At 34.8% G+C, this 26,392-nt stretch overlaps 1 protein-coding gene across 17 annotated transcripts in view; it reads right to left on the bottom strand.

Moving 5' to 3' along the window:
• NBEAL1 (neurobeachin like 1) overlaps positions 1 to 26,392 on the bottom strand; it is a 178,289-nt gene that overhangs the window by 54,980 nt on the left and 96,917 nt on the right. For all 17 annotated transcript variants that reach the window (XM_045480816.1, XM_045480823.1, XM_045480827.1 and 14 more), the window contains 8 exons: positions 22,849 to 23,154; positions 22,608 to 22,757; positions 18,986 to 19,143; positions 16,211 to 16,335; positions 10,269 to 10,395; positions 4,846 to 4,994; positions 4,114 to 4,247; positions 1,738 to 1,839 (listed from right to left, as the gene is read on the bottom strand). In XM_045480816.1, the coding sequence (XP_045336772.1) occupies positions 1,738 to 1,839; positions 4,114 to 4,247; positions 4,846 to 4,994; positions 10,269 to 10,395; positions 16,211 to 16,335; positions 18,986 to 19,143; positions 22,608 to 22,757; positions 22,849 to 23,154 (1,251 nt within the window). The remainder of the gene's footprint in view (positions 1 to 1,737; positions 1,840 to 4,113; positions 4,248 to 4,845; positions 4,995 to 10,268; positions 10,396 to 16,210; positions 16,336 to 18,985; positions 19,144 to 22,607; positions 22,758 to 22,848; positions 23,155 to 26,392) is intronic.

Here is a 26,392-nt window from a genome sequence, read left to right as displayed (position 1 = left end):
TTAAAAAAAGCATCTTAATGTACTAAAATGATCTACAAATTTTAAATAAATTTCATGTTAACTATCCTCAGAGAACTGTCTTGCCAGAGCAACAGCAGATCAGAATTTGCTACATTAGATACAAATTTTCTAAAGAAAATCATAATCACTGTTTTCTTTTAATCACTTCATTGTACCTAACCTGTTAATTACATGGTATGGGTATTCTCAAGAATTTTGTTGACAGATTAACATTCACCTTTAAGTTTACTAAGTGCCTTAAGCAAAAGATACACTTATGGGAAATGGTGAGAAATGAATGTATATATATAGAGAGAGAGATTTTACAGAAAGCCCAATTATAATTATTCTTGAGTGCTAACCTGAGAAATACTCTAATGAATAAAGTTTATTCCAAAAAAGCAGGAAATGTACTCCACTAAATAAAGCTTATTCCATAAGCAACAAGAAGGGATTGATGATAGCTTTTGAACAAGAGCCACATTTAAGATTAAGACTAATGCATATGTAAGAGAAAGGAAAGAGCCAGGAGGCAGAGACCTGAGTTAGGAGACTACTGATAGTCCTGGAGAGCAAAAAACAATGACCTTTCCTTGGTTTTTGGTAGCAGAAATATAAGAGAGATGTTGGAATATAGGTGGGGATAAAAAACAGCATTAATTAGCTTTGGCAGATAGAAGAATTGGTCATTTTTTGCCTTTTTTTGCCATAGTGTCTTTTGTATTTTCCCACTTTTTTTTTAATTTTTTTTTTTTTTTTTCAACGTTTATTTATTTTTGGGACAGAGAGAGACAGAGCATGAACGGGGGAGGGGCAGAGAGAGGGAGACACAGAATCGGAAACAGGCTCCAGGCTCTGAGCCATCAGCCCAGAGCCCGACGCGGGGCTCGAACTCACGGACCGCGAGATCGTGACCTGGCTGAAGTCGGACGCTTAACCGACTGCGCCACCCAGGCGCCCCGTGTATTTTCCCACTTTTTATTTACTTCATGTATGGATAACTTTTATCATTAGGAAAAAAACCCAGCAAATTCACCTGCTATATTTTTTTTTTTTAATTTTTTTTTTCAACGTTTATTTATTTTTGGGACAGAGAGAGACAGAGCATGAACGGGGGAGGGGCAGAGAGAGAGGGAGACACAGAATCGGAAACAGGCTCCAGGCTCTGAGCCATCAGCCCAGAGCCCGACGCGGGGCTCGAACTCACGGACCGCGAGATCGTGACCTGGCTGAAGTCGGACGCTTAACCGACTGCGCCACCCAGGCGCCCCTCACCTGCTATATTTTTAAAAGATAAAATTAATAGAAGAATTCGTAAGGTATGCCTGGGAACCAAATGATATGGGAGCTGGAGGACAGGGTACTATGCATTAGTGAAACAGGAAGATTCAAAGATAATTCAAAACATCAATTTGAATGGAAGAATAGTTATAATAATCAAAATAAAATAATCAGAAGAGAAAGTTTTACGTTTAAGCAAAAGCCTGAGATATAAAATGAACATAAAAATAGTGACTGTTAGGGGCGCCTGGGTGGCTCAGTCAGTTAAGTGGGTGAGGAGACTCCTGAACCATGAAATCAAGCCCCACATCAGACTCAGGGCTGACAGTGTAGAGCCTGCTTGAGATTCTCTCTCTCCCTCTCTCTGCGCCTCCCCTGCTAATGTGCATTCTCTCTCTCTCTCTCAAAATAAATAAAATAAACATAAAAAAAAAAGTGACTGTTAAAATTTCCTACCTGTGTCAATCCTGATGCTTTGAACAATTCCTGTGGTGATCTGGTTCCGTAACTATTTGGAGAATGAAGTGACAACAGTCTGCTATATACTTTGTTTCTAACCTAAAAAACACAAACAAACAGCATTTTATAGTTTAAAAATTGATCAAAACAAACTGCGATTATGGTTTTTGTAATTGCTTTACTGAGATACAATTCACATGTCACAAAATCTACCCTTTGAAGTATGTAATTCAATGGGTCTTTTTGTATATTCACAGAGCTGTGCAACCACAAACATGATCTAACTCTGGAACATTTTTATCATCCTCAAAAGAAACTCCACACTCACTAGCCATCACCCCCCACCCAGTTCCCACTCCCTCTCATCCCCCGACAATTGCTAACCTACTTTCTGCCTCTACAGATTTGCCTATTCTGGACAGTTCTCATAAATAGAGGATTATGGTTTTAACTTCTCTACTATACTAGGTTTGGTGAAGTCAGGCCATATAAATTTTGAAAAGGTTACAGTGTATACTGGAAGGATCACCAGACACTAAATCATAAAACTAGCTCAAGTCCAGTTCAAATTTAGTTTTGTCATTTACTTATCATACTGGCAAATCATTAATTTACTGAGTCTCATTTGTCTCTATCCTTACAGTTTTCTGAATTTTTCAGGGCTACCCAAATGTAAAGTAATAAAATTCATCTTTGAACTTCAGTTTCCTCATCTATAAAAAAAAAAGGAATAATGGAATTTGCCATATCTAATCTGAAGGTTGTTATGAAGATTAGATACTGCATATAATTGTGCTTTAAAAACTCTAAAGTTAGAAGCCCTGAGTGGCTTGGTTGGTTGAGCGTCTGATTCTTGATCTTGGCTCAGGTCATGATCTCACAGGTTTGTGGGATTGGAGCCCCATGTCAGGCTCTATGCTGACAGTATAGTGCCTGCTTGGGATTCTCTCTTTCCTTGTCTCTCTGCCCCTCCCCTGCACACTCTCCTCTTCCTCTCTCTGTCCCTTCCCCATTCTCTCTCTTTCTCTCAAAGTAAATAAATAAACTTAAAAAAATAAAAAACCTCTAAAAGTGCCTGGGTGGCTCAGTCGGTTAAGCATCAGACTTCAGCTCAGGTCATGATCTCATGGTCTGTGAGTTTGAGCCCAACATCAGGCTCCACACACTGACTGTGGAGCCTGATTGGGAATTCTCTCTCTCCTCTCTCTCTGTCCCTCCCCAGCTCATACTCGTGCTCTTGGTCTCTCAAAATAAATAAGTAAACATTAAAAAAAAAAACACCAAAAGTAAAACCTCTAAAGTTATACAAATGTACAGTATTCAACAAGAATATGCTTGGTTTGACACACCTTCCTAAAAACATAAGCTTTGTATATTCCTATGGAGAAAATTTGTTTTTAATAGTAAAAAAGTATTATTTTATAAAAATACAAAATGCCTTTAAACATCTGAATAAAATCATCTACAAGTAAACCTGGATCCCACAAATTAAGAGAAACTTAGTTACTGACTACAGCAAAACTGAATTGAACATTCAAGGAATTTATCAGGAAAGATGCCTGTGAGAGAAAATGTAAAGAAAGCTAGGCAAGATCAAGAGTTGTCACACAGTGACAGAAGTGTGACTCCATCACTGTGAAAAAAAGAGGGAAGGAAGGTTGGGAGTAAGAATCCTAAGTAATATGCTGAAGACACACAGCTGTTGGCAGAGCTAGTACCTGGACCTAGATAATCTGGCTTCAGTGGTAATCACTTAACCACTTACACTATTCAAGAATATACTCCACTCCTGGGGCGCCTGGGTGGCTGAGTCCATAAGCATCTGACTTCAGCTTACGTCGTGATCTTGCAGTTCATGGGTTTGAGCCCCATATTGGGTTCTATGCTGACAGCTCAGAGCCTGGAGCCTGCTTTGGATTCTGTGTCTCTCTTTCTCTGTCCCTCCCCAGCTTGTATTCTCTCTCAAAAATAAATAAATTAACTTTTGGGGGAAAAAAAAGAATATACTCTACTCCTGGAAAAAATACCTGCCCCATTATTATTTAACTGAACCCAACCCAATTTCATAAATTTGTCAAATAGTATATATTGCATATTATTTCACAACTGGATACTGTGAGGCACTTATTGGCTGACACTCAATATTCTACTGATTTATCTACTCATAAATAAACACTGAAAACAAGCAACCTAAAAATACTCAAACATAAATCCCAACAAAAATTCATATACTACTTAGCCCCTAAGGCAGAGATTTTTTTCCTCTAATATTTTGACTTTACAAATGAGTCCAAAGTTTTACACAGCTCACTAGGTGGAAAATTATTTCAAGCTAATACTTGGAGGCTTCCAGAAAGGCAGCATCTTACATACCTCCTTTTTGAAATTGAGAAAGTAGTTGGATTGGTCAACATGAAAAATCTCAAGGGCGGACCTCCTTAAATTGTAACGCCGCAGGTGAATCTCTCGAATCTGAGAATGAGGCCACTTGAAATCAAAGCCTACTCCTGAAAACAGAAGAAATCTTGTGACCAGAGTACCATATGAAGTTACTTGTATTATGCAGAAGATATCTCCTAGCTCCTAACAAAGGTAGCACTTAGGGAAAAGGAATTACATTTATTTCATAAAAACCATTTGATAAATTTAGTGGACGTTTAGATGGTTTCTTTTAAAAGTATTTTTAAATTCTATAGCTATTCTATTTTCTTCTCATGAAAACAGAATAATCCTGATCATTACATCTCAAAAACATTTTTCCTTTTCTCTTTATGTTGGCATTTTAGATTTAAATATCGTTTAATTTTCACATAATGAATTATGTGAAAAGCTGATAGAAATAAATGTGCAAATAAAATTAAGACTGCATTTTATAACACAAGTTTACAGCAATCCCTCTTACCAAATCTTTAAAAAACATTAACAAAAAAAGCATTCCCTCCAATACATTGTTGAAATTTAATTCCATATTGACTTTCCATTTCTCCTCTTACATAATAGACCACAATCCCACAATCCTATGTCACTGTTTTCTTCTCATTAATAATTAATAAGCTGGATACTTAACTATTGAACAACAGAAATTATTCCCCCAGAACTCCTCACCATCTTCTTTTTCAATGCTGCAATCATAGAAGTAAATGTGTTGAGTAGTAATTTCTAATCTGCCAGGAATTACGTCAATGATTGTAATGAGCTCACAGTCTTCTGACAGCACCAATTTTTCTTTTTGATCCTGTTCTTCTTTTTCATCACTGTAAAAACAAAAATCAACCAAACAAAAACCATCCAACGTATTCTGTGTAAATGGAAAAGAATATCAAGAAAGAATATTTGAATTACGTATAAAAATATTCCACTGAATATTAAACTAATTAAATACTGTCCAAAATGTTATTTCCCAATAACTCAGTTAAAAAAAAACAAAGTTTTATATTTTAATTGTATGTGGCCCATTAAAACAAAATATAGTGAATCTTTAAGACTACTGGCAGAGGACAGTTCGAACATACAGCAATACGAGTCATGTCATTTTAGTTATATTTGCGAGAGATGAGTTGACCTAGGGAATATATGAATCTGTGAATAAAGGAATGCATCATTAGTGATGTTTTATGAATAATTATCAGAAGCACTAATTATGACTGATTCTTAAACTGTAAAATGAGACTTTTCAAGAGCAACTAAATCTAGAGCGACAACATCATCATAATGTCTCTACAATGGAACTGGAGATAATACAAAGGGCTACTATAGCAATACCTTACTTAAAATAAAGTCATCTTGTATTAAGAGGACTGTTATCTTCTCCAATAAAAATAAGTTATAACAGTAATTACAACATAATTATATAATTTATAACTAAATAGAATTATAAGTAACATAAACTATAATTTATAAATTATAAATCTTCAGAAATTATTAAAATTATATTAACAAAAATCTTATTTATGCCAATGAAGATTACTACTGAACAGGTCAATTTGTAACATTAAAGTAAGTTCCAAAGAAATGCTTGCCATGTGTAGTTTATATTCTAAAAAAAAAGTGATGTCCAGAATAAATTATGTATTTGGGTATTGAGTACTCATTTTTGGCTGAGGCTTTACAAACATAGAAAGTAAAAGTCAGGGCAGATGTATAAATCATGAAATTTGAACACATTCCCTAAGGCACACACACAGATCTACTGGCAAAGAATGGCAGTCTTCTGGAACAAGGGGTTTAAATACTAATTATTGCCTGACCACTAACCTATACTAACTTTTTATAAAGGGCCAGACTTTTTAAAAACAGGCTTTTTGTTTAAAAACAAAACAAAGTAAGGGCACCTGAATGGTTCAGTCAGTTAAGCATCCAACTCCTGATTTCAGCTCAGGTCATGATCTCACAGTTTCTGGGATTGAGCCCATGTCAGGCTCTGCACTGATGGCATGGAGCCTGCTTGGGATTCTCTCTCTGCCCCTCCCCTGCTTGTGCTCTCTCTCTGTCAACATAAATAAACTTAAAAAAATAAAAATAAATTAAAAAAAACAAAACGAGTAAAACAAAAACCCAATGAGTACAGACATCACTGGCAACACAGAGCAGGTAAGACATACACCACAAAATTAATCCAGGAAAGTCACTAAGCAAAAATACCACCATAATAACCATCATCAAAGAAGGGGATCAGAAACCAGAGTGGTTACAATTTATTATCTAAAATGCAAAGAAAATGTAAATTATGAGCCATAAAGAAAAACACAGTAAAAAGAAACTGTCTTTGGGGAACTTCAGATGTTCACATTAGCAGACAAAAACATCAAAGTAGCTATGGTAAATACATTAAAAGAACTACAGGAAACTATGTTTAAAGAACTAAAGTGCATTCATTATGGCAACAAAGCCTAGTCAAATAGAGACTGTCAGTTAAGAGACAGAAATTACATAATCTTTAAAAAGGGATCCACATGGAAAACTGTGGAATCAGAAAGCATAATAACTAAATGAAAATTTTACCAGGACTCAATAGCATTTAAAAAATTTTTTTTAGTGTTTATTTGTTTTTGAGAGACAGAGGGAGACAGAGCACAACAGGGGAGTAGGCGGAGAGAGAGGGAGACACAGAATCCAAAGCAGGCTCCAGGCTCTGAACTGTTAGCACAGAGCCCGAAGCGAGGCTCGAACCCACGAACTGGGAGATCATGACCTGAGCTGAAGTCAGATGCTTAACCGACTGAGCCACCCAGGCCAGGCACCCCTCAATAGCATATTTGAACTTGCCTCTCAATAGCATATTTGAACTTGCAGAGGAAAGAAGCAGGACTCTTGAAGACAGTTCAAAAGAAACTGTCCAACCTGAAGAACACAAAGGAAAAAAGAAGCAGGATGAAAAAACCTCAGAGGGTTACCATCATGGGAAACAACAGATGTGTAAAAGGACTCCCAGAGAGGTCAGAGAAAAAGAGCCAAACATACATATTTGAAGAAATAATGCCTGAGAACTTCCCAAATAAAAAAAATAATAATAATTCACACATCCAGGAAGATTCTATGAATATCCAAAGATATCCACACATGGACATAAAGCCAAGGTGCTGAAAGCCAAGTACAGAAACCACCACAATACAGGATGCTAAAATGTAGTGGGATGACATATTCAAAATGCTGAAAAGAAAACAAAACAAAAGAAAAGAAAAGAGAGAAAAAAGAAAAGAAAAAACACCTGTCCACTAAGAACTGTATATCCAACAAAATCATCCTTTAAAAAAGAAAGCAATGGTGCTCAGGCAATGGATAATCACATGCAGAAGAATGAATATGGACTCCTACATCATACCACATACAAAAATTAACTGAAAATGGATCAAAGACCTAAATGTAGGAGATAAAATATAAAACTCTTAGGGGAAAAAAAGATAAATGGGACCTCAAAATTTTAAATTTTTGTCCAACAAAATGAAGGAAAACACATTCAATGGGAGAACATTTTTGCAAATCATGTATCTGTTAAGGCATTTGTATCTAGAATAAAGAACCACTATAACTTAATAACTAAAAGACACCCAATTAAAAAAAATGAGCAAAGGATTTACATAAATATTTCTCCAAAAAAGATATATAAATAGTAAACAAATCCATGAAAAGATGCTCAGCTTCATTAGTCATTAGGAAAATGCAAATTAAAATCACAAGGTATCATTCCAAATCTTATAGAATAGTATAATAAATAAACACACAAAATGTCAAAAATTGGGGTAGATGTGGAGAAATCTGAACCCCTATATGTTACTTGGGGGAATGTTAAATGGTGTAGTCAGTATGAAAACAATTTTACAATTCCTCAAAAGGTTGTACATAGATTTACCATATAACTAACAAATCCATTACTAGGTATATACCCAATATAATTAAAAACATATGTCGACACAAAGTTCTGTACATGAATATTCATGGGAGTATAAATTACAAAAACCAAAAAGTAGAAACAACTGTCTGTTCATCAACTGATGAATGGATAAACAAAGGTGGTATATCCATATGATGGAATATTATTCAACCATAAAATGGAATGAAGTCAAGTTACATGCTACTCCATGAATGAACCTTGGACACATTATACTGAATGAAATAAGCTAGACATAAAAGGCCACATATTGTAAGAAATAAATGAAATGTCAAAAACAGACAAAGCCAATAGAGACAGAAAGCAGATGAGTGATTTCCAGGGGACGTAGGAAGGGGAAAATTGGGAGTGTCTACTAAAAAAGTACAAGATTTCCTTTCAGAGTGATGAAAATGTTCTGTAATTAGACCTGTGAATATACTAAAACCTATGGAATGTTACACATTAAAAGAGTAAATTTTATATTATATGAATCTCAATTTTCAAAAGATATATAACTAAAATTTTGTTAAAAAGTAGCCAAAAATGAAGGCAAAAATAAAGACTACCACAGATAACAAAGCCTGAGAGAATCTGTGGTCAGACATTCCTCACATGAAAATAAAAGAAGTCCTTCAGGCTAGAAGATGAAGACACCAGATGGAAATTTGAATGTGCACAAATAAACAAAGTATAGAAGTATGGTAATTATGCAGGCAAATAAAAAGTACAGTTATATAGTTTTCTCTATTCTTCCCTTGACTGATTTAGACAAGTGCATACAATAGTAACTACAAAATTGTATTGTTGGCCTTAAAACACATGAAAGTCTGTATTTATGATAATTAATACAAAGGAGAGATAAGGAAACCAATATCTTTTATGTTTGGGAAAATTTTCTACTACAAATTCAAAATTTTTAAATGTATCTAAGGCTATTCATTTTAAATTTTCTTCTTGAGGGAGGTTTGCTAATTTGTATCTTTCAAGGAATTTGTCCATTTAAGTTGTCAAAATTTATTGGTAAAGTTGTATTTAGTATTTCTTTTTAATCATTTTAATATTTTTAGTGTTCTCTCCTTTTTAATTCCCAATATTGATAATTTATGTTGCCTTTCTTTCTTTCCTGACCAGTCTGGCAAGGAGTTTATGTTTTGTTAGCTCTTTTTTTATTTTTTTAATAACTAGCTTTTGTCTTCTTTGGTCTTTTTCCTTTTCCAATTTTCTTTTCATGACTTCTGCTTTCATCTTTATAATTTCTTCCTTCTGCTTAAGAGTTTATATTTTATTCTGTACTTTCTATCTAAATTTAACTATCTAAACATTCTATCTAAGCTTTAACTGTATCCCACAAATTTGATAGGTTATGTTTTCGTTATCATTCAGCTAAAAATATTTTCTAATTTCAAGGTCCAGCTCAAAGTTATCTCAGTTCTAAAAAGCATGCCTCAATAATGTCAGTTAATACTGATAGACTACTCACAACTGATATAGCAGTAACTGATGGATCCTGCAAATACAATTGACTCTTAAACAATACAGGGGTTAGTGGCACTGAAGCTGGTGTAAAAATCTACAAATAAAATTGACTCCCTAAAAATTTAACTAACAGCCTACTGTTCACCAGTAACTGTTAGCAACCAATAATATACACAGTTGATGAATAAATCTTTTGTATATCTTATATACTGTATTCTTACAATAAAGTAAGCTAGAAAAAAGAAAAAGGTTTTAAGAAAATCATTAGGAAGATATAATACATTTACAGTACTATATTGTTTTTATTGACAAAAATCATATATAAGTGGATCCATGCAGTTTAAACCTTTATTGTTCAAGGGTCACTGTACTGAGTATTTTAAGCAAATACCTTCCATGATTTTATAATCCCATTTTTCAGAACAAAATTTTTTAATGTTTATTAAAATACAACAATATAATGTTTATATTGAGACACACACACACACACACACACACACACACACACAGAATCCTAAGCAGGCTCCACACTGTCAGCGCACAGCCCTTTGCAGGGCTCAATCCCACGAACCTTGAGATCATGACCTGAACCAAAATCAAGAGCCAGATGCTCAACTGACTGAGCCACCCACGCTCCCCCAGAACAAAATAATGTTTACTCCTTTCAAATACTTATACATACATATTTACTCTGGCTGTTATGTCTTCTTCAGGAAGGTCTAATTTATCCTCTTCCATATTGCTAACTTTTACTTGTTTCACTACTTCCAAAAGCAATGAATCACTAGAAGGCTGTGAGTGTTGGATACCTGTCGAAAATAAATACAAAATATCTATTAAACACAAAGTAAAAAATAATCCTATTATAGTCCTGTAACTTCTGGCTATTAATTACATAATATATATATATATATATATATATATATATATATATATATATAAAGTAAAGGAAGAGAGTAAGGGAATTGGGTGAAGGTACTCAAAAGGTCTAAACTTCCAATTATAAATAAGTATTGGGGACATAATGTGCAATGATGACTATAGTCAACAATGCTATATGGTATACTTGCTACAAGAGCAGATCCTAAAAGTTCTCATCCTAAGGAAAAAATTTTTGTTAACTACACGACATGATGGGTGTTAACTAAACATTACGGTAATTATTTTGCAATATGCACACATCTCAAGTCATTATGTTCTAGATCTTACATAGTATTGTATGTTAATTATATTTATAAAACTGGAAAAAAACCTTGGGAGGTAAAGTTTTCTAAGATAGAAAAGATATTTACTACAGAAAAGTTTTTAATACATGAGTTAGAGTAATCTGGGTTGTTTGTGATTTTTAAAAACTACTACATGTATAAAAAAAGGAATAAATGTTTTTAAAATATGTCTATAATTTTTTTATTATTTGTTTGTTTATTTTTGAGGGTAAGACAGACAGGGTGTAAGAGGGAAAGGGGCAGAGACAGAGGAAGACACAGAATCTGAAGCAGGCTCTAGGCTCTGAGCTGTCAGCACAGAGCCCATGAGGGGCTCGAACTCACGGACCGTGACATCATGATCTGAGGTGAAGGTGGACGCCCAACCAACTGAGCCAGCCACCCAGGTGCCTCTGTCCTTTATTTTTAATGATGGTACTATTTATGTTTCAAAATGGGTCAACTCATCTCTTTAATTCATTTAATTCTAACATATGCCAGTAAGTCAAAGAAAGAATTATTCTCACTGTATTAATAAAACTATTTTTATTGTGTATTTGTACTAAAGAAATATTAAGTAAGAATGTGACAAATTATCTTTAATTGGAAGAGAATACATAATACAAGAGCTGAAGTGTTCTTTTCTGGAGCACATGGAATTTAAAAAGTAATTCTAGATACATATATATGCAATAAATGAATGGATTTTATAAAATATACATTTTGTAAGAAGACAGGGCTAATATAATGGGAAGAACAAAGGCTGTGAGGTGGTGAACTTAAATTCAAATCCGGTTCTGCCATTTATTAAATAGACGACTCCTCTGAATCTTTGTTTTTTTAACTGTGTAATGGAGATACATCACATTACATTAAGTATAAAATAAATGGCAGCTATTATAATTGTACATTTACTTCTCAATTATCTGAGTGGTATAAGAGTAGTAATAAAAATAACTGCATAATTTATAGGTAGGACTGGGAAAAAGTTATGTATGTAACTATGAATAAAGACATTTCAGTTGTGGGAAACAAAAATAATTCATACCAACTAACAAAACATTATAAAGACGACAAATCCTCCCTTAATTTTTCATATGGTATCAATGCTCAGACATAGAAAATGAATCAACCTAATGTACAGCTGCATTTTTCTGTGTAAATCTGCTTTGATCACACCTTTGTCTATAGATAGGAAGTACTGGCTCACACTTTTCCTAGTTACTGAATATGTTTCTTCATATGTTCTAATTTATTGCAGGTGACAGTATTTATTGTTCAGCATGTAAGTAAAGCACATGAGAATGCAATGAAACTGAAAATCAGGAATCTATGTAATGTGATACAAAGAGAAAACAGACTTTATGTAGCTGGATGACACTATTCCATTAAGAGTGTAAGTTCAGGGGTGCCTGGGTGGTTCAGTCAGTTGGGTGACTGACTTTGGCTCAGGTCATGATCTCACGGTTTGTGAGTTTGAGCCCCACGTTGGGCTCTGTGCTGACAACTCAGAGCCTGGAGCGTGCTTCTGATTCCATGTCTCCCTCTCTCTCTGCCCCTCCCCCACTCATGCTCTCTCTGTCTCAGAAATAAAATAAACATCAAAAAAAAAAAGAGTGTAAGTTCAAAATGTGATGAAAGACTGGAGAATAAACTGACGATGGGAAACACTTCAGGCAAAGAGGCCAGCTGGGAAACTACTGTAACTTTGGGAAAAGATAGCACACCAAACTAAGTCATGACAACAGGAAAGGGAATGAAAATAAGGAAAACCATTCAAAAGCTATGTAAGGGAGAATTAAGAGGACACTGTACCTAAAGAGCTATTATTATGTAGGGGATTAAGAGGGATGAGGACAGATGCATGGCTAATATTATTTTAATCTGAGTAACTAATAAATGAAGAAAATGAAACTACAACACAAAATGTGAGAGAAGCAGAGTCTAGGGCGAGGAGTAGACAAATGAGAAAACATAATGAATTCAGATTCAGAAATTTTACATGGAAGCCCCCCTGTGGAGGAGGTATCCAATAGACAAGACAGGCAGCTGGAAATCTTCAAAAGGCAGGTTAGAATAGAAACACACGTGGGAAAGCATCATTTCATATATAAACAGTGGTGAAGTCATGAGATCACCACTTCATAGAGAGAATAGGCAAAAGGCAAGATGGCTAGGCATGGATCTGGGAATATAATCATTCAAAAGGTGAACAAGACTAAATATTAGTAAGAGAACTAGAAGGTTAAGCAGCATTGCTAGAAAAATATAGTTATAGAGGAGGATAACTACCAAATGGTTCAGAGACAAGAGAAACTGTAAGAAATAAAAACAAGTTGTTGCAAATACTCAGAAAAGAGTACTTTTTTAAAAAAGATTTTAAGCAATCTCTACACCCAATGTGGGGCTCGATATTACAACCCCAAGATCAAGAATTCCATGTTCAAATCTACTTCTGAAATCATTGTTGCACCATATGCTAACTTGGATGTAAATTAAAAAAAAAATAGAATTGCACGTTCCACTTCTTTTTTTACATAAAATTTTTTTATGTTTGTTTATTTTTAGACAAAGACAGAATATGAGCTGGGGAGGAGCAGAGAGAGTGGGAGACATAGAATCCAAAGCAGGCTCAGGCTCTGAGCTGTCAGCCCAGAGCCCGGTGTGGGGCTCGAACTCATGAACCACAAGACCATGACCTGAGCTGAAGTCGGACACTCAACCAACTGAGCCACCCAGGTGCCCCAAGAAAAGAGTATTGCTAATGAAAAAGTATGGATAAATTTTTTTTTATAAAACCAAATAAAAAAATAAAAGCAGACATAACAAAACTCTAAAACCAAGTATTTTTTTTTCAACGTTTATTTATTTTTGGGGGGACAGAGAGAGACAGAGCATGAACGGGGGAGGGGCAGAGAGAGACGGAGACACAGAATCGGAAACAGGCTCCAGGCTCTGAGCCATCAGCCCAGAGCCTGACGCGGGGCTCGAACTCACGGACCGCGAGACCGCGACCTGGCTGAAGTCGGACGCCCAACCGACTGCGCCACCCAGGCGCCCCTAAAACCAAGTATTTTTAATAATATATTTAAGAATACACTTTATTTCTGACTGTTTAAATTCCACAATTTACAAGTGGTTGTGTTCCAAAAGATACTTCACAAATCACTTGTTTGGAATTCACAAATAATTTTCCATCAAAAAAATGTTACAGATAATGGATAAGTTTCTAGGTTAGCCCACAGTGTCAAAACTATCCTGTAAATTTGTAGTGCGGTGTTACAAAGCAGAACTGGGGTAAATGAAACAAAACAAAATATTTTTTAGAATACCATGATTTCTGGCAGCTAATGAAAATACTTACAGACATAAAAAGGAGTAGGTAGAACATTTTACAATTAATTCTGAAGGATACTTCAGGGAACTTTAAAGAGCTTTAGAGATTGATGCCACTGGTTTTATACTATTTCCAGTTTCACTTTGAAATGTATGAAATTTTTTTTCTTCTGTACTATCTCACTATCACTATTATACTTGGGGTATTTTTGAACATTGGGTAAGGAGAAAAACTGAGAGATGAAAAAAAGAAAGAAGGGGCACCTGACTGGCTTCAGTCCAGAAAGCGTGTGACTTTTTTTTTTTTTAATGTTTTATTTTATTTTTGAGAGAGTGAGAGAGACAGCATGACTGGGAGAAGAGCAAAGAGAGAGGGAGACAGAATCTGAGGCAGGCTCCAGGCTCTGAGCTGTCAGCACAGAGCCCGACACGGGACTCGAACCCACAAACTGTGAGATCATGACCCGAGCCGAAGTCAGATGCCCAACTGACTGAGCCACCCAGGCGCCCGTGGAAAGCGTGTGACTCTTGATTTCAGGGTTGTGAGTTTTGAGCCCCACATGGGGTGTAGAGATTACTTAACTAAATAATTTTAAAAAAGAAAAAGAAAAAAAGAAAGAGCACTAGTTTTCCTATACTTAACTAAAACCAAGGAGAAGGGACATAAAATTCTACCTATGTACAAGTATAAACAGGCGAGGAAAGGAAGAGGAACAGGGAATTTCCTGAAGTGGGATTTCTTGGCAAAAACAAAGAAAAAACAGGGGACACCATTCTTTAAGTATTACTAGATTCAAGTCATTCACCAATAGATATTTGCTGAGTAATAAGCACAGTCGAATTTCAATGAGTAGAGAAAGTATAATAGGTCTCAAGATATGTACAGGGAGGATAAGCTATATGTAAGTGACTATTCCTATAAAAGATATTCTTAAAGTCAGAGTTTCTTTCGGGGGTAGGACCATTATTTTGCCTTAAGGAAAATCGGTTACTGTGTCTGATTTATTTTAGAATATAAGACCATAAATGGTAGGTATCATAGATAGCACTCTTGATTAATTTACAGCATCAAATGTATTGGCCAATATATTAAGGCAGCTTTAAAAAGATTTAAAAACTGGTACTTGAATTCCATCTAAAACTTAGCTACTAATGGGGCGCCTGGGTGGCGCAGTCGGTTAAGCGTCCGACTTCAGCCAGGTCACGATCTCACGGTCCGGGAGTTCGAGCCCCGCGTCAGGCTCTGGGCTGATGGCTCAGAGCCTGGAGCCTGTTTCCGATTCTGTGTCTCCCTCTCTCTCTGCCCCTCCCCCATTCATGCTCTGTCTCTCTCTGTCCCAAAAATAAATAAACGTTGAAAAAAAAAAATAAATAAAATAAATAAAAAAAATAAAACTTAGCCACTAAAAACAGGTGGCTACGATAAAACAATCACAATTTAGTATACACATGATTGCCAATGACTCAACAATCAACTATATTGGGTATTTCACAGACCTGTCTTCAAAAAAGGAGATACCAAGTCAGAAAGGTAGGGTCAGAAAGGTGGCCAGAAAGGAAGGGTTTTTTTCTAGAAAAAGATACTGGCCTAAGATCCTAAGGGTCCAAGAAGAATAGGTTATAAAACAAAAACTTAAACGGTTGCTAAGAATTCTAAATATATCTAATATTAGCCCTAGTCTTGGTAAGCAAAAGACTAAGGGAAAAGAACTAAAGCAAAAGACTAAGGTACTGTTTCAATGTACCATAACGGATACAAGAGACAATGCACTGCACATAAACTACAGTATAATTTTATGATTGCAAATTATGCTTTTCTTTGAAAAATTACAATTAATTAAAATAGGAATCATCTTAGATTTAGGCCAAAGAACAGCATTTAACATACACAACCATTTAAAAATCAACTATATTGTGTACAACAAAGCTTTGTATATAAAACTTTAACATTCTGAAAAAGAAATAATTACAAAATGTCCCCCTTCCTTCATGAGTAAGCAATTCTGAAACAATAAAAACAACAAACAACCCACCAATACCCTCATTATCTTCAAGAAATAATTAAACAGCCATTGGAACTCACCTAGATTATCTCTCAAAGCACTAGCGTCTTCATGAGTTTTGAAGTTATAATTTGGCACCAATTTAAGTCTCATGCGGGAATAATTTTCTACATTAGCTAGTTTCCAGTGAACTGGATTTTGTTTCCTATGAATATTCATAAGTAAACAAGTAAAATTACTTAGTTTGAAGTTACAAAGATTGATTGATTGAAACAAAGTAAGAAAGTAAGAAAGTTACAAAGATTGATTGATTGAAACAAAGTAAGAAAGTATTCATATTAAAAACATTCATATTCATTATCTCATTTGACCCAAACAACCCTGAAAGAAAACTAATGAGAATATGCACAGTTTCAGTTTATACATGAAGAACCTAAGACAGGCTAAATTATTTGCCTGAAATGCTATGTTGTTTACAGGTAGCAGAAATAAGAACTGAACATAAATCTTCACCTTACAGCTTGATAGATTTTACTTTTTAACTGTTCAACGATAGTTCTTAACTAGGTATACAATGAGTTTATTCCAAATGCACTGTTCAAAATAAAATAATAATTTTAGTACAAATAAAGAGAGTATAATTGCAAATAGATCAAATCTAAATGTAAGAGCTAAAACTCTTTGAAGAAAAGATAGGAGTAGGGGCGCCTGGGTGGCTCAGTTGGTTAAGCATCTGACTTCAGCTCAGGTCATGATCTCACAGTTTGTGGGTTCGAGTTCCACATCAGGCTCTGTGCTGACAGCTCAAAGCCTGGAGCTTGCTTCGGATTCTGTGTCTCCCTCTCTCTCTGCCCCTCCCTGGCTTGTACTCTGTCTGTCTGTCTTTCAAAAATAAATAAACGTTAAAAATAAAAAAAAATAAAAAAAAAAAAGAAAAGATAAGAGTAAATTTTCATGACCTTGGACTTGGGTATGGTTTCTTAGATATTATATCAAAAACACAATCAACAAAAGAAAAAAGACAAACTGGACTTTGAAATTAAAAACTTTTTGTGTACCAAACGCTAGTACCAAGAAAGTGAAAAAGACAATCTACATATTTACAAATCATAGATCTGATAAGGGTCTATTGCTGAGAAAAAGAACTCTTACAACTCAACCAAAAAACATCAAACAATCCAATTTAAAAATGGGCAAAGAACTTAGACATTTCTCCAAAAAAGATATACAAATAGCCAACAAATGAAAAGATACTCAATGTCATTAAGAAGTACATATCAATGGGGTGCCTGGGTGGCTTCGTTGGTTAAGTGTCCGACTTTGACTTACTAAGGTCATGATCTCACGGTTTGTGAGCTCGAGCCAGCTTTGTGCTCTGGGCTGACAGCTCAGAGCCTGGAGCCTGCTTCGGATTCTGTGTCTCCCTCTCTTTCTGTCCTCCCTCTCCCACTCATGCTCTGTCTCTGTCTCTCTCTCTCTCAAAAATAAACATTAAAAAAATTTTTTTAATTAAAAAAAAAGAAATACAAATCAAAACCATAACATAGCCCTTCACATCCATTTGCCCTTCACATCACATAATAAAAAAATTGAAAAATTTTACAAATACTGGTAAGGTTGTGGAGAAACTAGAACCTGCAAACATTGCTGATGGGTATGTTATATGATGCAGTTGCTGTGGAAAACAGTTTGGCAATTAGTAAGTAAGACATTGGATTATCACATGACCTAGTAATTTTGCTTATAGGTATACACTTAAAAGAACTGAAAACAGATGTTTGGAAACAAACAGTGTTCACAAATGTTCAAAGCAGTACTGTTTACAAAAGCCACAAGAAAACATCTCAATGTCTACCATCTGATGAATGAATAGACAAAATGTGGTTTGGCTATTGAAGAAGTGCTGATACATGATACAATATAATGAAAACATTACGCAAGTGAAATAAGTTGGACACAAAAGGCCACATTTGTAAGATTCTATCTATATAAAATATCAAGAATAGGTAAATCCATAGAGACAGAATACAGGCTGGTGGTTGCCAGGGACTGGGTAAAGGAACAATAGAGAGTGACTGCTTAATGGGTCCCAGGTTTCTTTCAGCAGTAATGAAAATGTTCTGAAGCTGGACAGTGGTAATGATTGCATATTATGAATGTACTTAATGTCACTAAATTGTGTATTTTTAAATGGTTAAGATGGTAAAGTTTATATTATGTGTATTTTGCCACAATAAGAAAGGTGTGTGTCTGTGTGTGTGTGTGTGTATATATATATGTGTATATATATGTGTGTGTGTGTGTGTGTGTGTGTATATATATATATATTTAAATTTTAATATTTAAATTTATAGTATATTATATTACAGGTATATTTAAATTTTAATGCCATAATTTAAAAAATTTGTTCCAATACAATCATGTAGGAAAAGAAAGAAGCTGACAGCCAACAATATTTTAACAGTTTATTTACTTGATCCTAAGTCACTTCTATTTTGCTGATTCAGCAAAGTATGACTTAGGATCAAGTAAATAAACTGTAAAATATTCAAACATATAACATCACTAACTCCAGCTCAAAGAGGCAGTATCAAGAAGAAAGAAATAAACTGATTCAAGACTTAAACTCTATATCACAGTGTAAAAAGAAGGGAAATAACTCCATGGTGAAAACGCATATATGAAGCTCTGAACATCCCAGACCTGTAATTCACAAAAAGACAACCAAATTAATTAAAAGCAATTTTTTGTAAGTTGAAAGTTTTAAAAATTGAATTGGAGAGGTCACTGGCTCAAAAAGTTCTAGACAGAAGTTATAATGAAGAAAGAATATTTAATAAATGATATCCTCCTACCTTTCAGCCCAGGGTCCCCTTTCAGATGTAAGATAGAGCTGTATTGCCTTCCAGCGTCTCAGAGTGACTAACTGTTGACTGCTAAGTTGTTTAAGCATATTATTATACCTCAAGTTCTCTTGGCGTGCTTTTCGATTAAATGGCTCCACAAAAAACTCCTGAGATAGCAATAAATAATAGCCTTGAATCTTGTATTTACAGGTATATTTAAATTTTAATGCCATAATTTAAAAAATTTATTCCAATACAATCATGGAAAAGAAAGAAGCTGACAACCAACAGTATTTTCTTATTTCATTAGGATAATTTTCTTTCATGAAGCATACTACTCTATAATCTGTATTTTGTAAAACTTTAAAAATCTAAACAACAATAAACATGTGAAGAGCTTCAAAAATGATGTACCTCAATACAGAATTTTAAAACTCAGATTTATTAACCTTATACTGTCAAGTAAAATGATCTTCCTTTGGAGTCTTTTGGTTTTTAAGGCGCTGGAATGAAACTGATTCTTAAATAAAGTAGAAGGAAGAGTAACCACATCCACAGCTACTACTGGGGATCTAAAAGGCAAGGCCAAAGACAAAAGAAATCCATAGGGGAAAATCTCTCACAATGAAAAACTTCATCATTTGAATTGCTGCTCTCTGAATAATATCCTAGTCAGCAAATGAATTCACAAACTTATTCCAGTTTTCAGGATAAAATTCACTCTGATAATAGGCTCTATCAAGATATAACTCAGTCCTGAAATTAAGTTTTATAGTTTTCAAAAAGAAAAGTAGTAAGACTGACTCAAACAGATATTCATCTATCAGGAACTAAAATAACAGTATTTGTTTCACAAAATCAATACTGAATTATGTTAAAAAGAACAGTTAAAGACATGGATTTAGATGTGGGTTTAAAAGACATCTTTTAGAGAGGCAATACAGCACAGTGCAGTTAAGAGTTCAGAGTTAGGCCTGGTACAAATCTTAGGTACTTAATTCTCTGAGGTCCAGTATCTTCATCTCTAAGATGAGGCTGACAATATTTGTCATCAAAAAAGATTAAGATTTAAAGTACTTAATACAGTGCCAGAAAAGTAGCAAGCATTCAATAAACTGTAGTTATTCCTATAATTGTTACTATAATTACTAGACCTTTGTGAAATCAATGATTTGGTATTATTAAATATTTAAAACAGGTCAATGCTAAGAAAATTGAAGAAGTCATGACAACTCCATTATAATTAAACATCAATTTCACAATTGGTGAAGTTCAAGCAATAAGAATATTCTAAAGTTAGTTTTACCCAGAAAAGCTAAGGATGAAGTTACAAAGAAAGTGCTGGTTGGAATAGAAACTAACAGAACTTCTATGAGAGCAATAGAATAGTATTTTAAGCAGTGCCGCATCCAGTAATTCCACTTATCCTAGTAAAGCCATCCTGAATAAGCATAAAAATATGACTATAAGGATGATCAATGCTACTTAAAATGAACATTGATAAATTAGGTCCAAAATTGGGACATAAATTTAATTATGTTCTAATACATAATATAATGGAAAACTACACAGTCATATAATGGCATGGAAAGATGCTCACAATAAGAAAAGGAGCAGTAAATGAAAAGTGTGCCATTTTTATATACATTAAAAAAACCAAAATGTTAATAGTGGTGGATTACAAATGTTTCTTTTTATACCTATTAAGGAATAAATGTATTTTTACTTGATCATCTTTGTTTCATCAGTGTTTTGCCTGTACCTATTTTATTCGATTGATATCTAAATATCTTATTCTTTTTAGAGATATTGTGCTTTTTCAAAATTTCAGTTTACAATTGCTCATTGTTGGTATATAGAAATATGACTAAATTTTGTATATTGTATGTCTTGCAGTATTGCTAAACTCATTAATTGTAGGAGATTTTTGGTAAATTCATTAGGATGATCTACATAATAATATTATCTGCAAACAGTTTTATTTCTACCTGTCCAATGTAAATGACTTTTATTTCTTTCCCTATTCTTAATGCATTTGCTAGGATATATAGTACAACAGTGACTAGAAGGGTGGTGAGAGTGGACATTCTCAGCCGGTTCTCTGCTTACAAGGAAAGCACTCAGTTTTCCACCTTTAAATATTTAAATATAAAGCTAGCAGGGTGCCTGAGCCACGTAGTTGGTTAAGCATCAGACTCTTGATTTCAGCTCAGGTCATGATCTCATGGTTCCTGAGCCAGAGCCGTAAAACAGGCTCTGCAATGAGAGCGTGGAGCTGCTTTGGATTTTCTCTCTCCCTCCTCACATGTGTACATACATATGCACATACATGTGCATGCTCTCAAAATAAATAAACTTTAAAAACAAATATGAAGCTAGCTGTAAGATTTTTGTTGAGATTCTATTTCCAGTTTTCTGAGAGCTTTGATCATAAAACAGATGAGTTTTGTCAAATGCTTTTTCTACATCTGATATGATTAGTTTCTTTTTAATAAATATGATTTTAGTCCATTACCCTTATATTGGCTGACTATCAAATGTTGAAGCAATCTTGCATTCTTAGGATAAACTCTACCTGGTGTGATGTATTACTTTTTTATATATTGCTGGATCTGGTTTCCATCAATGTTCCTAAGAGATATTGATCTGTAGTTTTGCTGTACCATTTTTGTGATTTTTTAATTCCAGTATAATTAATATACAGTGTTATATGAGCTTCAGGTGTATTCTTACACTATTTTTGTATGGTTTCAATAAGGGGATAACACTGTCCTCACATAATGAGTTGGAAGTGATTCCATTTTTCTGTTTTCTGAAGAGACTGTGAGGAATTGGTGTTATTTCTCCATTAAATGTTCAACAGAATTCACCAGTGAAACCACTTGGGCCTGGAGTCTTCCCTTTTGGAACATATTTAAACTGTAAGTTTAGTTTCTTTAATAGGTAAAAGACTAGGTTATCAACTTATTATTGAATTTTGGAAATCTGGATTTGTCAAGAAATTGAGACATTTAAGTCATCTTATTTATGTGCACAGATTGGTTTGTGGTAGTATATTATCATGTTGATGTCTGTGAATGAGTGGTGATATTCCCGTCATTTCTGGTAATGGTACTTTTTCACTTTCTTTTTTTTGTTTTGTTAATCTGGCTAGAAGTTCACCAATTTTATCAACATTTTAAAGAAGTAGATTTTGGTTTTATTAATTTTCTCTATTATTTTCCTGCTTTCAGTTTCATTGATTTCTGCTCTTATTTTTGTTTGTTTCTTATTTAGAAACTAGTTTAGTTTTCTTTCTAGTTTAAGGTAGATACATAAATTATTAATTTGAGGCCTTCTTTTCTAAAGCAAGTATTTAGTACCATTAATTTTCTTTAAGCACTGATATATACCCAGCCTTCTTAGAGATATGAACTATCAGCCTAATAGACTTTTTACGTATCCACTATGCATAGAACATTTTGATATTAACTTTTTTGTTACTGATTAGTCTTTTTCTTTCAATTCTGAAATAATTTTCAAATAGGAAACTGCATTTGTTTTCAAAGTTGACTTATTACTCTCATTTTAATATCAAATGCTTGAAATCAATATAAAAAACTAGACACTAAAAACATTTAATAATTTTTACCTGAAACTTAAGCTTGCTTTCTCCTCCTTCCCGGTCTCGTTTATGCATATTCACCATTAAGGCTTCATAACAATCCTTCCAATAAAGTGCCATGTTCTCATGACCATCATAAAATGTAAGGGTTTCATATTGCTTCATGTAAGGCACAATCTTACAAAAATATACATATACACACAAAATTTAATACATACTTCTAATAAAAATGGCAATAGAAAATTCACTCAAAATAGATAAAACTTACATATTTTTCAATGTAAACTTGCCATTCATTTGAACTGCAATATTCTTGAAAATCTTCAAAAAATGAAGAACTACCATTGGTAAAAGGTAAAGAAGGCAGGTGTAAGTTCATGAAGAGAAGCTCATAAATTTTGGAAACCAGGGTACGGATAAGGGGAATCAGAAATGAGTAGATTTCAGTCTGTTCCTTGATTGACTGACTTAGAACATGTTCCAGCTTCCCTAAAATGTAACATGCTTCATCCTGATTTTCAATCACTTTGGTCTGAAGAAGGGTGTTTAGCTTAGCTGATGCCATTGCACAAACCTGAGGAAAATAGTACAGGTGAGAAAGAACAAAATAAAGCAGACATTTAGCAAAAGATCTTTGGCTCTTCAAGTTTTGTTTGTTTAATAATTTTTTTTTAATGTTTGTTTATTTTTGAGACAGAGACAGAGCATGAACAGGGGAGGGGCAGAGAGAGAGGGAGACACAGAATCTGAAACAGGCTCCAGGCTCTGAGCTGCCAGCACAGAGCCCAACGCGAGGCTCGAACCCACGAACTGTGAGATCATGACCTGAGCTGAAGTTGGACACCTAACCGACTGAGCCACCCAACTGTCCCTGTTTGTTTTTTTTAATCAATTATAAAAGCAGAATATACAGAAAAGGTATAGTGGATAATTAATCACCCAAACATCTATTCCACTGTTCCTAATAGTGTGCAAGGACAGAGGAATTATACTAAATTTTTTTTTAACGTTTATCTATTTATTTTTGAGACAGAGAGGAGACACAGAATCTGAAGCAGGCTTCAAGCTCCAAGCTGTCAGCACAGAGCCCGATGCAGGGCTCAAATCCACCAACCTTGAGATCTTGACCTGAACAGCAGTCAGATGCTTACTCAACCGAGCCATCCAGTCAACCCTAACTTTTCTACTTTTAACTTAAGGTTCTACTGCTGAAGCTTTTCCATTCTCCTCAGACTTTCCAAATCTTTAACTTTAGTTTTTGAATCTGACTAAAGCAGCTTAATTCTAATAGAGACCAACAAATATAAGAAAAAAGGCCATAGGGGCACCAGGATGGCTCCGTCAGCTGAGCGTCTGACTTTGGTTCGGGTCATGATCTTTGGGTTCACGAGTTCAAGCCCCACATCGGGCTCGCTGCTGTCAGTGCAGAGTTCGCTTCAGACCCTCTGTCCCTCTCTCTCTCTGCCCCTCCCAGCGTGCACTATCTCTCAAAAATAAACAAACATTAAAAAAAAGAAAAAAGGCCATAAAATTTCATCATACAGGAAATACCAGAACTAATAATTCTGGGCTTTTTTGCTATGTGTTTAAAAAAAAAATTTTTTTTTAATGTTTATTTTTGAGACAGAGAGAGACAGAGTGCAAGCAGGAGAGGGGCAGAGAGAGAGGGAGACAGAGAATCTGAAGCAGGCGCCAGACTCTGAGATGTCAGCACAGAGCCTGACACGGGGCACGAACCCATGAACTGCGAGATCATGACCTGAGCCAAAGTCGGATGCTTAACTGACTGAGCCACCCAGGCGCCCCTACTATGTGTTTTTTAAAACACTGTTTATATTGGGGTATCTGGGTGGCTCAGTCGGTTAAGCGTCTGACTTGGCTCAGGTCATGATCTCACGGTTCACGGGTTCGTGCCCCACATCGGGCTCTGTGCTGACAGCTCAGAGCCTGGCGCCTGCTTTGGATTCCGTGTCTCCCTCTCTCTCTGCCCCTCCCCTCCTCATGCTCTGTCTCTGCCTCTCAAAGAATGAATAAACATTAAAAAAATTTTTTTTTAAGTAAAATACCGTTTATACAAAAAGTTAAACATCTAGTGCTTTGCTTTTAACTTAATATCATGGTATTAAATAATGTTCATATGTTTATTTAGAAGTATAAAGATATTTCAATGAATACAAGATAATTTACTTGACCACTGCCTTAATTGTGGATACGTACACATGTCACATACAGATACATATGATCCTCCCTACCCCCATTATAAAGAGCACTGCATGAGGGTCACTTGAGAAACTACAAAAAATACTGATGCCCTATTTCCTCCTTTCTAATATAATTACTATGGGTGATGCCCCACAAGGTAATTTCATGTTCTCATCACTGGCTCAGGTAAGACAACTGGGGGAAGAGGAAACCAGAAAAATGGAGATGATATGCTGCATCTAAATAAATCAGCAACCACCTAGTCCTACTTTAGAGACAAGCTAGGAAATGTTGACATTTATGTGACATCTTCTAATACATACACACAGGCAATTAACTAGGAAGTATGAGCCACACAAAACAAGTTTGTAGTCAGAATGGCAAAGAACCTTTATTATAACCCCTATAAGGGAAGAAGTTGCTTTCCCAGCCTTTAGCATGTACAATAACCTCAGAGAAACGTGTTTTTATTCCTGAGAGAATAAAATTAAACAACTAGCCAGTAAAAAATGTTTTAGTCTACTAACTACTGGTAAACAATACATAGGTTCTGTACTCTTTATTTAACAAGTATTAATAGAGGCCTACTATGGGACAGGCATTGAAATATTTAATGGTGAACAAATTAAACAAATAGGTATTTATGGAAATTTCATTAAAGAGAAACACTGAGAGTAATTATAAGTGGGGGAAAAAAAACAACCCCAAAACCAAGAGTTCTCATATCCACCTGGCATGCTGGCTGCAACTGCTTTAACAGCCATCAGGCTACTAATATTAATGAAAAGGCCCCAAAAACTATTTTCATTCTATCTCTCGGTAGAAAAAACCCGAGAATACCACCATGAACATCCATCAAGGCTGTTTGGTATTTTACATTATTATTTTAGGATATACTTTTAGACTAGAAATACTAGACAAAGAGTGTGATTGTTTTTTTAAATACATATATTTTCAAATTACATTTGAATGGATACATAATTCAAGGTTCCACAATCTATGTATCAGCAAGCAAATCTTATTTATTTAGCTTTTCTGTGTTTTCCATGTTTCTACAATGAATATGTTACTTTTATGATTAAGAAAAAAACCCCACTATTTTAAAAAATTTCTTTTGCAATTTTAATTTTATTTTTATTTATAAAAATAGCGCACAACTGGGGGAGGGGAGAGAGGGGGAGAGAGGGAGAGGAGGGAGGAACGAGAGAGAGAGAGAGAGAGAGAGAGAGAGAGAATGAATGAATCTCAAGCAGGCTCCACACTCAGTGCAGAGCCTGATGCAGGGCTTGATCTCATGACCCTGGGATCATTACCTGAGCTGAAATCAAGAGTCAAACACTCAACTGACTGAGCCACCACTCAGGAGCCCTCCAAAAAACCCAATGTTTAAAAAGTTAGTAACATGGGGAAAGGAATTCAATATAATTGTAAGAAAAAAAGAAAACAAAATTATCAAAATATACGATGTTTTCAATCATCTGAAAAAGATAAGTGCATAGAAAAATATTGACAGTTATTTCTTCTTGGGCTATAGGATGATGGATTTATTTTCTTCTCTTTATGTTTTTGTGTATTTTCCATAATGATCATGTTTTACTTTTACAATTAGG

Source organism: Leopardus geoffroyi, chromosome C1, assembly GCF_018350155.1.
Source record: "Leopardus geoffroyi isolate Oge1 chromosome C1, O.geoffroyi_Oge1_pat1.0, whole genome shotgun sequence".
Taxonomy (NCBI): domain Eukaryota; kingdom Metazoa; phylum Chordata; class Mammalia; order Carnivora; family Felidae; genus Leopardus; species Leopardus geoffroyi.
Note: the sequence above shows the minus strand (reverse complement) of the source record. Positions and strands in the feature narration are given on the sequence as shown.